The following is a 14,019-nucleotide window of genomic DNA, read 5'->3' on the forward strand; positions in this document are numbered from 1 at the left end:
AGGTCACTACACAACACCAGCAGTAATTCCCTTAACATAGAGATCAATAGTAATAGCGTATTTTTGTAGGCACTGTCTTTCGCAAACGCAGGAACGCCCACATGCAGGAACGCCCCGAATTACGTGCTGCAGTTGCACACTGTTGAAAACCACAAATGAAGAAGAACAAAAATGAACGCCCAACTTAAAAAAAATATATATATTTTTAATTTTAATTTTTATTAACAACAAATCAATACATAAAGCACATGAGGGAACACAAAAGCATACATAGATTACAAACAATGGACAATCGAGCTAGGGGGTACAATATCACATTACAATTACACAAGGACCTTAAGGGACATGCATATACTTACAATTCTAACAGTTTTTTTGTTAGTAGAGCATTTAACCGTCTTAAAATACAGTTCAATTTCTTTTTGTAGAATACGAAAATGTGGTTTTCTGTTTGTAAATTTACATTTGTGTATATGAAATTTGGCCAAAAGAATAATGAAATTAATTACATAAAAATGATTCCGCTTATTTCTATTGTATGTAAAGAATCCAAACAGTACATCTCTCCACAATAGTGTAAAATCTTCATAAATGTGTTCAATTATAAACCTACAAATGAACGCCCAACTTCCGCTCGACAGGTGAAGCCCGTGACGTCACCGACTCGGAAAGTGCGAGGAACTGCTTCATGAAAACAAAAAATAATTCGCCGTTTTGTTTAACTCTTAGAAACAATCTTGCGTAATATACGGCAACGATATGTGTGGTTTCGGTAAGTTAACTTTAAGTAGCGTATATTTTAGTGGTGGAAGCAACTTATTGTGTTAACTTTAGCGAGGCAACCATTATGTCTAGGTTGCACAGGTGTTCGTTTGCGTATTTCGAAAGTAAACCAATGATCCACCAATGATGCTTTTAACAGTAAATTAGCTAAACATTTGGTGAGGACTGGGAGTCCAATAAGGGACACTGTTGATTCAGTGTTTCAGATGCTTATATGGGGTTTGCCTGTACACTCGACTTTGAGTTGCATTGAATTTAATTCTACGTCAGGCAGAAATTAGCGTTTGAATCGGGAAAGTTTCCTCTCACCACCGCTACAAACAATAATTTTGAATAAAAGTACATTTTAACGTACTTTACCGGTTGGTCCTGTTGGCGGTAGGAATGTGAGACGATATCTCCACACGAGTGTAATTACATAAACTTTTCAAAGCGCCGGTAGTGAGTTCAGGTTTCACAACATAAAAATACACGCATGAAATAGCCGATTTACCGAGCTTGTGCACGTTTACATGGTTCTGCACATGCTTCATCTGAACGGCTCTACCATAGCTTTTAAAAGTTATAGAATTATACTTTCCTGTGGATATATTCTCAATTTCCTACCACCAAAATTACCAACCGCACGGTCCGGTAAAGTATGTTAAAATATACTTTTATTCAAAATTCTGGCTTGAAGAGGTCGTGAGAGTTAACTTCCCTGATTCATGCTAATTTCTGCCTGACTCGAATTCAATGCAATTCAATATTGGGTTTCCAGGTAAATCTGGGGTGTATTCATTAAGTCTTGCAACGGAAACAAGTGACAGTTTAAGAACCAAACGGAAGCAAACATGGCCATCAGAACGAAACAGGGAGACTACCTGAATTTGTGCAATAGAAACCAAAACCTTTTCAATTTGGAGTAGACAGTTGCAAAACGTTTACCAACGAAATCCGACTAATGACTAGTACCATCTTGTTTGATCATGTAGAGCCTATTAGAACCATCAGTCTATTGTTTGTATAAGTCAACATTCCACACCTTTAGTGTTATAAATGTTTCTACCAACTAATAGGCCAAAGTTGAGGCTTACTTACTTTTATATAGGTAAACAGAACTAGAATGAGATTAAACTGCCATTCTCTATGGTGATTCCTGTGCACTCGACTGTAATCTTATTTCCATTCAAGTAGTACACTGAAAAACAATTATCTTCAGTGCTTTTCAATGAGGACAATGTGGAATTGGAATTAGTTTAACTTTCTGAATCAATGGTATTGACCCCAACCCTGGTAGCCTACTTTACAACAATGACCACACAATGATGACCGTGTGCTGATCTGTCAGATAAGGAGAAGGGCCCGGGGCGTCTGATGAAGAAGGGGTTTACTCTGATCCTGGTGGGTCACATTAACTTCATTCTGGGAGCCATCATCCACGGCAGCATCCTGCGCCACATCTCTAAACCCAACGACCAGATCACCACCGAGTTCACCGCCGCCAACATCATCTCCGTCACCTCCGGACTGCTGGTCAGTCAGAGAATTATAGATAACGATAGTAACAATTAGTAATAACGTGATGTTATAGACAGAAACTGAAATGTTCTGTTTCCATTTTCAGAGCATTGCAACAGGAATCATTGCCATATTGGTGTCAAGAAATCTGTCAGTTTGGAAGCTGGTAAGACCATCAATAACAAGAAAATATAATTTGTAAGATATAATGAACACCATTAAGTCTGCAACTGTCACCTCTTCACCTCCTCTCATCAAAATGTTCCCCACCTCCTTGACTCCTCTTTCTCCATCGCTTTCTCTTTCTCCCTGTCCTTCTGTTCCCCAACTCCAGCACATAGGTCTTCTGATTAGTTCCTTCCTGAATGCCCTACTCTCTGCAGCCTGTGGCATTAGCCTCACCATTGCCAACGAGGGGAGGGGCCTCATGTTGGGCTGCAACTTCACTGACTTGCCAATCAACGCCCGCTCGCCAGTCAAAGCAGACTGCCCCTTTGACACCACACGGATTTATGTAAGTCTATCTCTCTCTCGCTCTGTCTCTATGCTCCTTTGACACCACAAAAAATATACATATGTATAAAGTCTCTCTCTCTCAATCTATATGGCTATTAGCCTCACTATTGTAAGTCGCTCTGGATAAGAGCGTCTGCTAAATGACTTAAATGTAATGTAAATGTATTGCCACACACACACACACACAGTGCCTTCGGAAAGTATTCAGACCCCTAGACCTTTTCCACATTTTGGTAGGTTACAGCCTTATTCTAAAATTAAGTAGTTTTTTTCCTCATCAATCTACACACAATACCCCATGACAGGGTTTTAGAAATTTGTGCTAATTAATAAAAAACTGAAATATCACATTTGCATAAGTATTCAGACCCTTCACTCAGTACTTTGTTGAAGAATCATTGGCAGTGATTACAGCCTTGAGTCTTCTTGGGTATGATGCTACAAGCTTGGCACACCTGTATTTGGGAAGTGTCTCCCATTCTTCTCTGCATATGCTCTCAAGCTCTGTCCGGTTGGATGTGTAGCTATTTTCAATTCTCTCCAGAGATGTTCGATAGGGTTCAAGTTCAGGCTCTGGCTGGGCCACTCAAGCACGTTCAGAGACTTGTCCCGAAGCCACTCCCGCGTTGTCTTGGCTGTGTGCTTAGGGGTCGTTGTTCTGTTGGGAGGTAAAACCTTCAACCCAGTGAGGTCCTGAGTGCTCTGGAGCAGGTTTTCATCAAGGATCTCTCTGTACTTTGTTCCGTTCACCTTTCCCTCGATCCTGACTAATCTCCCAGTACTTGCCGTTGAAAAACATATCCGCTGCATGATGCTGCCACCACCATGCTTCACCGTAGGGATGGTGACAGGTTTCCTCCAGACGTGACACTTTGCGTTCAGGCCAAAGAATTCAATCTTGGATTTGTCAGATCAGAGGATCTTGTTTCTCATAGTCTGAGAGTCTTCAGGTGCCTTTTGGTGAGCTCCAGTTAGGCTATCATGTGCCTTTTACTGAGGAGTGGCTTCTGTCTGGCCACTCTACCATAAAGGCCTGATTGGTGGAGTGCTGCAGAGTTTGTTGTCCTTCTGGAAGGTTCTCCCATCTCCACAGAGGAACTCTAGACCTCTGTCAGAGGGACCAATGCCCTTCACCCCTGATTGCTCAGTTTGGCCGGGCGTCCAGCTCTAGGAAGAGTCTTGGTGGTTCAAAACTTCTTCCAATTAAGAATGATGGAGGGCACTGTGTTCTTGGGGACCTTCAATGCTGAAAACATTTTTTGGTACCCTTCCCCAGATCTGTGCCTCGACACAATCCTGTCTGACCTCTATGGACAATTCCTTCAACCTTTTTGCTCTGACATGCACTGTCAACTGTGGGACCTTTTATATAGACACATTTGTGCCTTTCCAAATCATGTCCATCAATTGAATTTACCACAGATGGACTCCAATCAAGTTGTAGAAACATCTCAAGGATGATTGATGGAAACAGGATGCACCTAAGCTCAATTTCGAGTCTCATAGCAAAGGGTCTCAAATACTTATGTAAATAAGGTATTTTTGTAATTAATACATTTGCAAACATTTCTAAACCTGTTTTTGCTTTGTCATTATGGGGTAGTGTGTGTAGATTGATGAGGGGGGACAATTTAATCAATTTAAGAATAAGGCTGTCATGTAACAATGTGGAAAAAGTCAAGGGGTCTGAATACTTTCCAATGGCTGTGCGTGTATGTATATATCTCTTTCATTCTCTCCAGGACACTGCCCTGTCTCTGTGGTTCCCATGTGTACTTCTGGCTGGACTGGAAACAGGACTTTCTATCTGGTGCTTCGTAGTGGGACTGGTACTGAGGGGTCTAGGACCCTGCTCTCACACATACCTCAAAGAACAGGTAACACTCACTCACTCACTCACTCACTCACTCACTCACTCACTCACTCACTTACTTCTTTCTCCATCTCTCCTGTTTCTGTTCTCTGTGCCAGCTGGAGGAGGAGGCTCTAACTAATAGGGCAGATCCAGAGTACTCACTCCAGGTCCGGAGCCTGATTGGTCAACACTACGCATAGAGGACTGCCACAGACCGGGAGGTGAGGGTTCAGTCCACTGGAGCTTGATCCTTCCAACAGATTATAGCCCCTTCTCCTTTCCCATTGCTCTAGGCCAGGGATGTGCAACGACGGCAACTATTTGTAGGCCTGTGGATTAAATTAAATGTATTTATAAAGCCCTTCTTACATCAGCTGATATCTCAAAGTGCTGTACATAAACCCAGACTAAAACCCCAAACAGCAAGCAATGCAGGTGTAGAAGCACGGTGGCTAGGAAAAACTCCCTAATAAGGCCAGAACCTAGGAAGAAACCTAGAGAGGAACCAGGCTATGAGGGGTGGCCAGTCCTCTTCTGGCCATGCTGGGTGGAGATTATAACAGAACATGGCCAAGATGTTCAAAAGTTCATAGATGACCAGCACGGTCTAATAATAATCACAGTGGTTGTCGAGGTTGCAACTCAGGAGTAAATGTCAGTTGGCTTTTCATAGCCGATCTTTCAGAGAATCTATACCACTCCTGCTGTCTCTAGAGAGTTGAAAACAGCAGTCTGGGACAGGTAACATGTCCGGTGAACAGGTCAGGGTTCCATAGCTGCAGGCAGAACAGTTAAAACTGGAGCAGCAGCACGGCCAGGTGGACTGGGGACAGCAAGGAGTCATCATGCCAGGTAGTCCTGAGGCATGGTCCTATGGCTCGGGTCCTCCGAGAGAGAGTAAGAATTAGATGTCACACAGGACACCGGACAAAACAGGAGAAATACTCCAGATATAACAGACTGATCCTAGCCCCCCGAAAACATAAACTACTGCAGCATAAATACTGGAGGCTGAGACCGAATTGATCGGGAGACACTGTGGCCCCGTCCGACGATACCCCCAGACAGGGCCAACCAGGCAGGATATAACCCCACCCACTTTGCCAAAGCACAGCCCCCACACCACTAGAGGGATAGCTTCAACCACCAACTTACCATCCTGAGACAAGGCCGAGTATAGCCCACAAAGATCTCCGCCACGGCACAACCCAAGGGGGGGCACCAACCCAGACCGGAAGATCTTGTCAGTGACTCAGCCCCGATAATAGGGTTAGAGGCAGAGAATCCCAGTGGAGAGAGGGGAACCGGCCAGGCAGAGACAGCAAGGGTGGTTCGTTGCTCCAGTGCCTTTCCGTTCACCTTCACACTCCAGGGCCAGACTACACAATCATATGACCCACTGAAGAGATGAGTCTTCGGTAAATACTTAAAAGTTGAGACCGAGTCTGCGACTCTCACATGGGTCGGCAGACCATTCCATAAAAATTGAGCTCTATAGGAGAAAGCCCTGCCTCCAGCTGTTTGCTTAGAAATTCTAGGGACAGTTAAGAGGCAGGATTTGGCAGGACCAAATCGGAAAGATAGATAGGAGCAAGCTTTGTAGGTTAGCAGTCAAACCTTGAAATCAGCCTTTGCCTTAACAGGAAGCCAGTGTAGAGAGGCTAGCACTGGAGTAATATGATCCATTTTTTTGTTCTAGTCAAGATTCTAGCAGCAGTGTTTAGCACTAACTGAAGTTTTCGGTGCTTTATCCGGGTAGGCAGAAAGTAGAGCATTGCAGTAGACTAACCCAGAAGTGACGAAAGCATGGATTCACTTTTCTGCATTATTTTTGGACAGAAAGTTTCTGATTTTTGCAATGTTGCGAAGATGGAAAAAAGCTGTCCTTGAAACAGTCTTGATATGTTCGTCAAAAGAGAGATCAGGGTCCAGAGTAACGGCGAGGTCCTTCACCATTTAATTTGCGACGACTGTACAACCATCAAGATTAATTGTCAGATTCAACAGAAGATCTCTTTGTTTCTTGGGACCAAGAACAAGCATATCTGTTTTGTCCGAGTTTAAAAGTAGATCATTTTCAGCCTTCCTTATGTCTGAAACACAGGCTTCCAGCGAGGGCAATTTTGGGGCTTCACCATGTTTCATCGAAATGTACAGCTGTGTGTCATCCTCATAGCAATGAAAGTTAACATTATGTTTCCGAATGACATCACCAAGAGGTAAAAATATATAGTGAAAACAATCGTGGTCCTAAAACGGAACTTTGAGGAACACCGAAATTTACAGTTGATTTGTCAGAGGACAAACCATTCACAGAGACAAACGGATATCTTTCCGACAGATAAGATCTAAACCAGGCCAGAACTTGTCCGTGGAGACCAATTTGGGTTTCCAATCTCTCCAAAATAATGTGGTGATCGATAGTATCAAAAGCAGCACTAAGGTCTAGGAGCACAAGGACAGATGCAGAGCCTTGGTCTGACGCCATTAAAAGGTAATTTACCACCTTCACAAGTGCAGTCTCAGTGCTATGATGGGGTCTAAAACCAGATGGAAGCGGTTCGTATACATATTTTGTCTTCAGGAAGGCAGTGAGTTGCTGCGCAACCGCTTTTTCCCAAAAATTTGAGAGGAATGGGAGATTCAATACAGGCCGATAGTTTAAAAAAATATTTTCTGGGTCAAGGTTTGGCTTTTTCAAGAGAAAAAACTGCCACTTTTTTAGTGAGTTTGGTACACATCCGATAGATAGATAGAGACATGTATTATGTTCAACATAGGAGGGCCAAGCACAGGAAGCAGCTCTTTCAGTAGTTTAGTTGGAATAGGGTCCAGTATGCAGCTTGAAGTTTTAGAGGCCATGATTATTTTCATAATTGTGTCAAGAGATATAGTACTAAAACACTTGAGTGTCTCCCTTGATCCTAGGTCCTGGCAGAGTTGTGCAGACTCAGGACAACTGAGCTTTGAAGGAATACACAGATTTAAAGAGGAGTCCGTAATTTGCTTTCTAATGATCATGATCTGTTCCTCAAAGAAGTTAATGAATTTATCACAGCTGAAGTGAAAGCCATGCTCTCTTGGGGAATGCTGCTTTTTAGTTAGCTTTGCGACAGTATCAAAAACATTTAGGATTGTTCTTAATTGAGGAAAATAAGTTGGAAAATAAGGATGATCGAGCAGCAGTGAGGGCTCTTCGATAATGCACGGTACTGTCTTTCCAAGCTCGTCGGAAGACTTCCAGTTTGGTGTGGCGCCATTTCTGTTCCAATTTTCTGGAAGCTTTAGAGCTCTGGTATTTTCTGTATACCAGGGAGCTAGTTTCTTAGGACAAATGTTTTTGTTTTTAGGGGTGCGAATGCATCTAGGGTATGCGCAAGGTTAAATTGAGTTCCTCAGTTATGTGGTTTACTGATTTTTGTACTCTGACGTCCTTGGGTAGGTGGAGGGAGTCTGGAAGGACATCTAGCAATCTTTGGGTTGTCTGAGAATTGGATCAATCCCCCCAGGATAAAAATAATAGTATTATATACTAGGTGCAATTTAAAAATGTGGTTCTGCATCAGCAGTTATGTCAGTCACTGACAGTCACTCATTTAGCCCATGTCAGCTACAAAAATGTAATCTCGCCAGCTATCTAAACTTGTACTAATTGTGGTCAAATTAACGACCGGGGGGCCCTCATTGATTTTGTTTGTTACTCTCACTCAGATATCATATTTAAAACTGCAATAATTTCTGTATATCCAAAGGCCAAACGTGTACAATTTCAGGAAATTAGCTTCAAAACTTGTCAAGAGGGGGGTCGCTAAAATGTTTTGTTTGCAAGGTGGGGTGGCCCCTCAGTGAAATGTTGACTGCATGTGTGGGTATGGATGTGGGTACGCAGACTCACAAGCCACTGTGGCCCCTAATGATGAGTTCAGATTGTTGTGGCCCCCACACCCCATCAGTTACTCATCACTGCTCTAGGGGGCACCACGGTGCCTAATGGTGCTTGTTTTAGTGAACCTGCAAAACACAAGTACTTCATAGGTCTGTGTAATTACCATTTAATTTGAGGTTATTTCTGCATGGTAAACGGAAGTGCTACCGTTTTACATGTAATCTGCTTCCTTCAGATCTGCCACAACTAAAGATATGTTTCAACTGAGCTGAAGTAATATCTCTCCTCATGCTTTCTTGTCAACAGTGTTTGATGACGAAGGTGTGACTGAGCCTCTTCGTCTTCAGAGAACCTCCCTGGTGCCTTTACCTCCATTCATACCAAAGACTCTCCTCTCCCTCAACGTGATAGGCTAGCTAGACTGCTGGATGACATTGTCTCCGTGTCTGCCTCAGAATGTCTGTCCTCCCCTCGATCCGCCAACATTTCACAAATGCAAAATTACAAACGCCTGTAGTGTAGAGATTATTTATGGATCAATATCTTCGTTATAGTATTTTAAATAATTGCATTTAATCACATTTTGCATTTATCATGCTTCATGCTTTTTTCATTTTCTGCACATGTTATTTCCTCCTTTTAACAGCAACACACTGTTATATACCTCGTTAAATTTAACGACTAACTCTCAGCTAAGCCAAAGATGTTGTTTTATGACTACTCTTGTATTTAACTACCAATCTCAGCCAAAGATGTTTTATTGTCATGTGTGTTTTTGTAACCTGATTATGTCTACCTGCCTGATCTACCAGGCCTCGATGCACTCCATAGTGTTTACTACTCTGTTATTTCCTGGCTTGAATGTATACTGTGGGGATATGGGAATATAATGCCTGAGAGGGGCTCTGAGGGTTCATCTCAAATTCCTAGAAACAAATCTCCCACATTGCAGTTTTCTCCCAATTTTATTTCTCCTGCAGGTGCATATAGAAGAAGGGGAACAGGGAGAGCTGAACCACTTTAGTGTACTGAGACGCACACTGAAATTTTGACTGAAACCCAATGCAGCAGAGCAGCCCCTGGGGGCCGGGGTGCATGAGTGGTCAGGTAGACACCAGTATGTAGGTCATACAGGTGTAGCTGGGATGGGCTCACATTCCCCGACACCAGGCAGAAGTGATCAGTTTAGTGCTGAAACTGTTAATCTGGTGCTGGGTTAAATCAAGCGGGTCGTAATCTTTGCACACAACGCTAATCCCCCGATCTGAGGGGTGAATCAATATTGATATAAGGAGGTGACTGACCCTGTCCCAACCAAGGTTGTTTTTTATGCGTGGCCAGCTGAATGTTGTTCCTCCAGGGCTGCCATATGTTGTACTGTGGTACTACTACTTTAGTGGGTGTCCACTAGCTTCCATAGCCACAAAGTCATATTCCACAGTCACAAAGTTGTAATTTGCTACAAAAACAAGCTTTTTGGTTTTAATTTAAGGTTAGCAGTGTGGTTAAGTTCAGGGCTAAGGTTAGGTTTAAAATGGCATTTTAAGACTTTAATTGTAGAAATGGGTGGGGTGTATGCCTTTGTGGTAACTAGTGTCGACCACTTTGGAGGGATAAACTAGTGTAGGCTACTCATTAGAATGAGCTGGATTTCACTGAGTTTAAACCCTGGTGGTCACTGGAATGTGGTCCAATAACATTTTATGTGTAAATTTTTTATTCAGGAAGTCAGTTGAACTTCCTGAATTGATCCTGACCATGATCTCAATCTACATTTCATGCATGGTGTGTTTTGGTTGCCTGCAGTATGTTTTTTTACATGAAGTTGCATGTGTTTAGTTGATTTTATATTTAAGGACTGCACCGATCAATGTGTTCAACGTTTTTATATGGAATAATTTTCTTCAAATAAATGTTAACTCTTTGATTTATCATTACTATCCTCTGTGTTCTCATCACGTGACTGTTTACATCAGTGTTAAAGTGGGATGGGGACTTTCAAGTTTACTCAGTCGGCAACCATGAAGGAATGCACAGTGTGTATATATATAACTGGACACGGTGTGAATTATATTGGGATTTATCTGATATATCACACAAATCAATTGAATTGGTCGATGATAATGTTGCATACACTGGTGGTCTAGCTCAAAGCGCGCGTCCGGGGAACAGATTATTTCATGGATTTGCGTGTAGCAGCGAGAGAGAAGACCGAGAGAGCTAACGACGTGCTTGTGTATTGTCACTGGAAGAAACAGCGGCAAAGAGCAATGCAGATCGACGATTATTCCAATTGAAGGTGAAGATTTGCTTTGGTTTTTTTTGGAGGGCGGGGGGGCTTTGTTTTTTTGGTATTATGCACAAGACGTTCATTCGTAGACTTTGTTCTTGTTATAGCTTGCATATTTAGTCACTTTATCAGTTTGAGGTTGCGACACAAATTGCAATGTAACCATGTCACGTTTACGAGTTAGCTATCGTATACATTTGTACAATTACTAAAACAAGCCAATACATTATTTGTTTTCTTTGCTTCCTATAAAAAATGCAACGCGAATGGTAGCGTTAGAACAGAGACAAGTTCCTTCGCGAGCTGTAGTTCAGAGATTTCAGACATTCTAAAATGACATGAGGCTAGATAGAAAAACAATGTTACACTATTATTGCGTTGCATTTAGTTACTATTAACCGGCATAGCTACATTACTACACACTTACAGAGGTTGCTGTATCTCCTATACACCGTTTAAATGGCATTTCTTTCAGATACCGGCAGTGGCAGGGTAATCAACTCATGCGAAACATTGGGAGAATACGTTAGTTGGTCGGATTGCATGGGTGTACATTTAAATGAAAAGAGTGGAAATGCAAGACGATGCTGCATGATTTTCTCGGCATAATATATTGAATTGACTGGAAGGGCGTGTGCGCAGCTGTGTAGTAACAACGCCCAATAAGGTTGTCCTGCAAAAATGACTATAAATTGCTCTGCGTAGTAACCACTACATAGATACATACTGTATTGGACGACACACAACTATAGGCCTGTATACCTATAGGTCTATGACACCTATAGGACAGTATCATGTTGACAGTAGCCAATCCTGATAGAAATGCATTTTATAATATATCTGCTTGTATGTAAGTTTATGTTTACCAGTGAAGTTGAACTGACACCCAATTGTTTTCACCTTCATCAATTATCTGTCTGTTTGAGCATCAATACATAAAACAATAACAGTGACTGTAATAATAATGTAATAAAGACAATCTATGGGGCCTTGTGTAAATGAGGGGTGGGGTTGCTGTTTTTCAACTCCCAGTCTCTTGTCACTTATTTACAATTGTATAGGACTGTCTTGTCACTTGTCTAAACATTCTTTTGTATTTTAACTTGTAGGTCTTGCTTGACTTGTGCTACTGGGCCATTGGACGTTCTTTGTGATAAAACACTGAATGCTTTCAATAGGCAGTCTCTTCTTTCATTGGAGAGAGAAGACCATAGCTGTGCTGGGGGAAACGGTGGGAAATCTAGGCTGATGATCACAGCACTCCAGCGGGTACAGACCTAGACAGAGGAGGCTGACTGGGTGGATCCCGTAGCCAGACAGGGTGCACTCCTCTGGGGGATGGAAGCAGCAGGATTCCCCTGTGAGTGCCACAGATCTCCATGGTGTGATTGTGTAGAAGAAGAAGAATAGCCCTGCTGTTATCTCATCCCTCCTTTCCTCTCTTCATCCCTCTCTCCCCCTCCCCTGCTCATTGAGGATGAGAGTGAGGTGGGACTACACGTCACCTGCAATAGCAGACTCGCACAGAGAGAGGGTCATGCCTAGGTCACTCTTCCTCTTGCTTCTCTTCCTCTCATCCCTCTGCTCCACCTGTCTGTCTATCCATGCGGAGACAGCAGAGAGCCACAGTACGTTTACATGTGAGCCAGTAGGACTGCGGATGTGCCAGGACCTGCCTTACAACGCCACCTTCATGCCCAACCTCCTCAACCACTACGACCAGCAGACGGCCGCACTCGCCATGGAGGTACGGACTATAGCTGTGTCTGTATATATGGGCATTGCTGTTGCTCCAAAGGGATAATGGTTTATGAATAGAGACTGATATGAGGTTGTAATTGGAGCGTTTGGGCTGACATAGAATCCAACCGACTCAGGTTACTGGCTGTTCTGTCCTTCAGAATGAATGGGCAAGGATAGGTTTTTACAGTCAGTAGGCTTTAGCCTACTAGTAATTATTTCTCAGCAGATTTCAAGGCTGACATATTTTTCTGTAGTAGAGTTTTGGGTAAAACCTTGTAAAGGGGTAGAGTTAGGGGTAAAACCTTGTAAAGGGGTAGAGTTGGGGGTAAAACCTTGTAAAGGGGTAGAGTTAGGGGTAAAACCTTGTAAAGGGGTAGAGTTAGGGGTAAAACCTTGTAAAGGGGTAGAGTTAGGGGTAAAACCTTGTAAAGGGGTAGAGTTAGGGGTTAAACCTTGTAAAGGGGTAGAGTTAGGGGTAAAACCTTGTAAAGGGGTAGAGTTAGGGGTAAAACCTTGTAAACGGGTAGAGTTAGGGGTAAAACCTTGTAAACGGGTAGAGTTGGGGGTAAAACCTTGTAAAGGGGTAGAGTTGGGGGTAAAACCTTGTAAAAGGGTAGAGTTGGGGGTAAAACCTTGTAAAGGGGTAGAGTTAGGAGTAAAACCTTCTAAACGGGTAGAGTTAGGGGTAAAACCTTGTAAAGGGGTAGAGTTAGGGGTAAAACCTTGTAAAGGGGTAGAGTTAGAGGTAAAACCTTGTAAATACATGTCTTTCTCTGTCCGTATGCCTGTGGCTTGGAGGTGACGTGTCAGACAGTATTTTCTGATTGGATGATGAAAGGTCTGACTTGTGTGTGTCATCTGCATCTCCAGTTAAAGGCATTAATGACTATGATGGCATAATGTTATCTCCAACCTTTAAAAATGCCCTCATCTGTTTTGTTACCCATCACCTTACTACACATGTACACTCAGTGTATATAGCTTCCAAAAACCATGTAGCTGTACTTTCATCTTTTACCTCGCTTTCTCTCCTCTGTCTAAATCTAGTTGTAGCATGATGATGATGACATAACTTATGTTTTGCTGCAGTGGACCAGTTATGTAAATATATTATGAATGAAGTGTAAAAATCCAATCTGGCCCAGAAATTCCCAGCACAGCTGTTCCTCATTTTCAGATGATCTTGACCCCGTCTGAATCACCCGAAAACATCACATGGGGAAAACCAACCAGGTGGTGATTTATTTTCTGTGTTTTCAATCATTGAGCATTTTTTGTTGTTGTTGAATTGTATCAACATATATTAATGTTAAGATTTTAAACTAACGTCTGTTGTTGAACTTGATTTAATCCAGTAGAGAAGTTGCCTAACCTAAACCCTACCCTGCAGCCCCAGAAGGCAGCTTTACAAAATTGTTGCAACAAGAGGAGTTGCAATGTGCGAGT

General features: G+C 42.5%; 2 protein-coding genes across 6 annotated transcripts in view; both read left to right on the forward strand.

Moving 5' to 3' along the window:
• The first annotated feature begins 603 nt into the window (after nt 1-603).
• Nucleotides 604-10,474, forward strand: LOC127906028 (keratinocyte-associated protein 3-like). Its single transcript, XM_052486078.1, has 7 exons — nt 604-772; nt 2,114-2,298; nt 2,390-2,449; nt 2,618-2,797; nt 4,542-4,676; nt 4,771-4,875; nt 8,847-10,474. Exons 1-6 carry the CDS (start codon nt 760-762, stop codon nt 4,852-4,854), a joined length of 657 nt encoding a protein of 218 aa, XP_052342038.1. The 5' UTR covers nt 604-759; the 3' UTR covers nt 4,855-4,875; nt 8,847-10,474.
• A 1,697-nt stretch (nt 10,475-12,171) lies between these two features.
• LOC118372819 (frizzled-3-like) overlaps nt 12,172-14,019 on the forward strand; it is a 99,667-nt gene continuing 97,819 nt past the window's right edge. For 3 of the 5 annotated variants that reach the window (XM_052486070.1, XM_052486075.1, XM_052486072.1), the window contains exon 1: nt 12,172-12,190. The gene's annotated coding sequence lies outside the window, so the exon portion shown is untranslated. Of the gene's footprint in view, nt 12,191-12,446; nt 12,578-14,019 lie in introns of all 5 variants that reach the window. The other 2 variants (XM_052486074.1, XM_052486077.1) reach the window with 1 other exon arrangement.

The sequence above is a fragment of the Oncorhynchus keta genome, chromosome 29 (assembly GCF_023373465.1).
Source record: "Oncorhynchus keta strain PuntledgeMale-10-30-2019 chromosome 29, Oket_V2, whole genome shotgun sequence".
In the NCBI taxonomy this organism is placed as follows: Eukaryota; Metazoa; Chordata; class Actinopteri; order Salmoniformes; family Salmonidae; genus Oncorhynchus; species Oncorhynchus keta.

What these genes read in the sequence shown, in the direction of transcription:
- LOC127906028 (XM_052486078.1), top strand. An exon ending in TTGACACCACACGGATTTAT is followed by an intron (nt 2,798 to 4,541) that starts GTAAGTCTATCT and finishes CATTCTCTCCAG; the next exon opens with GACACTGCCCTGTCTCTGTG. An exon ending in ACACATACCTCAAAGAACAG is followed by an intron (nt 4,677 to 4,770) that starts GTAACACTCACT and finishes TCTCTGTGCCAG; the next exon opens with CTGGAGGAGGAGGCTCTAAC.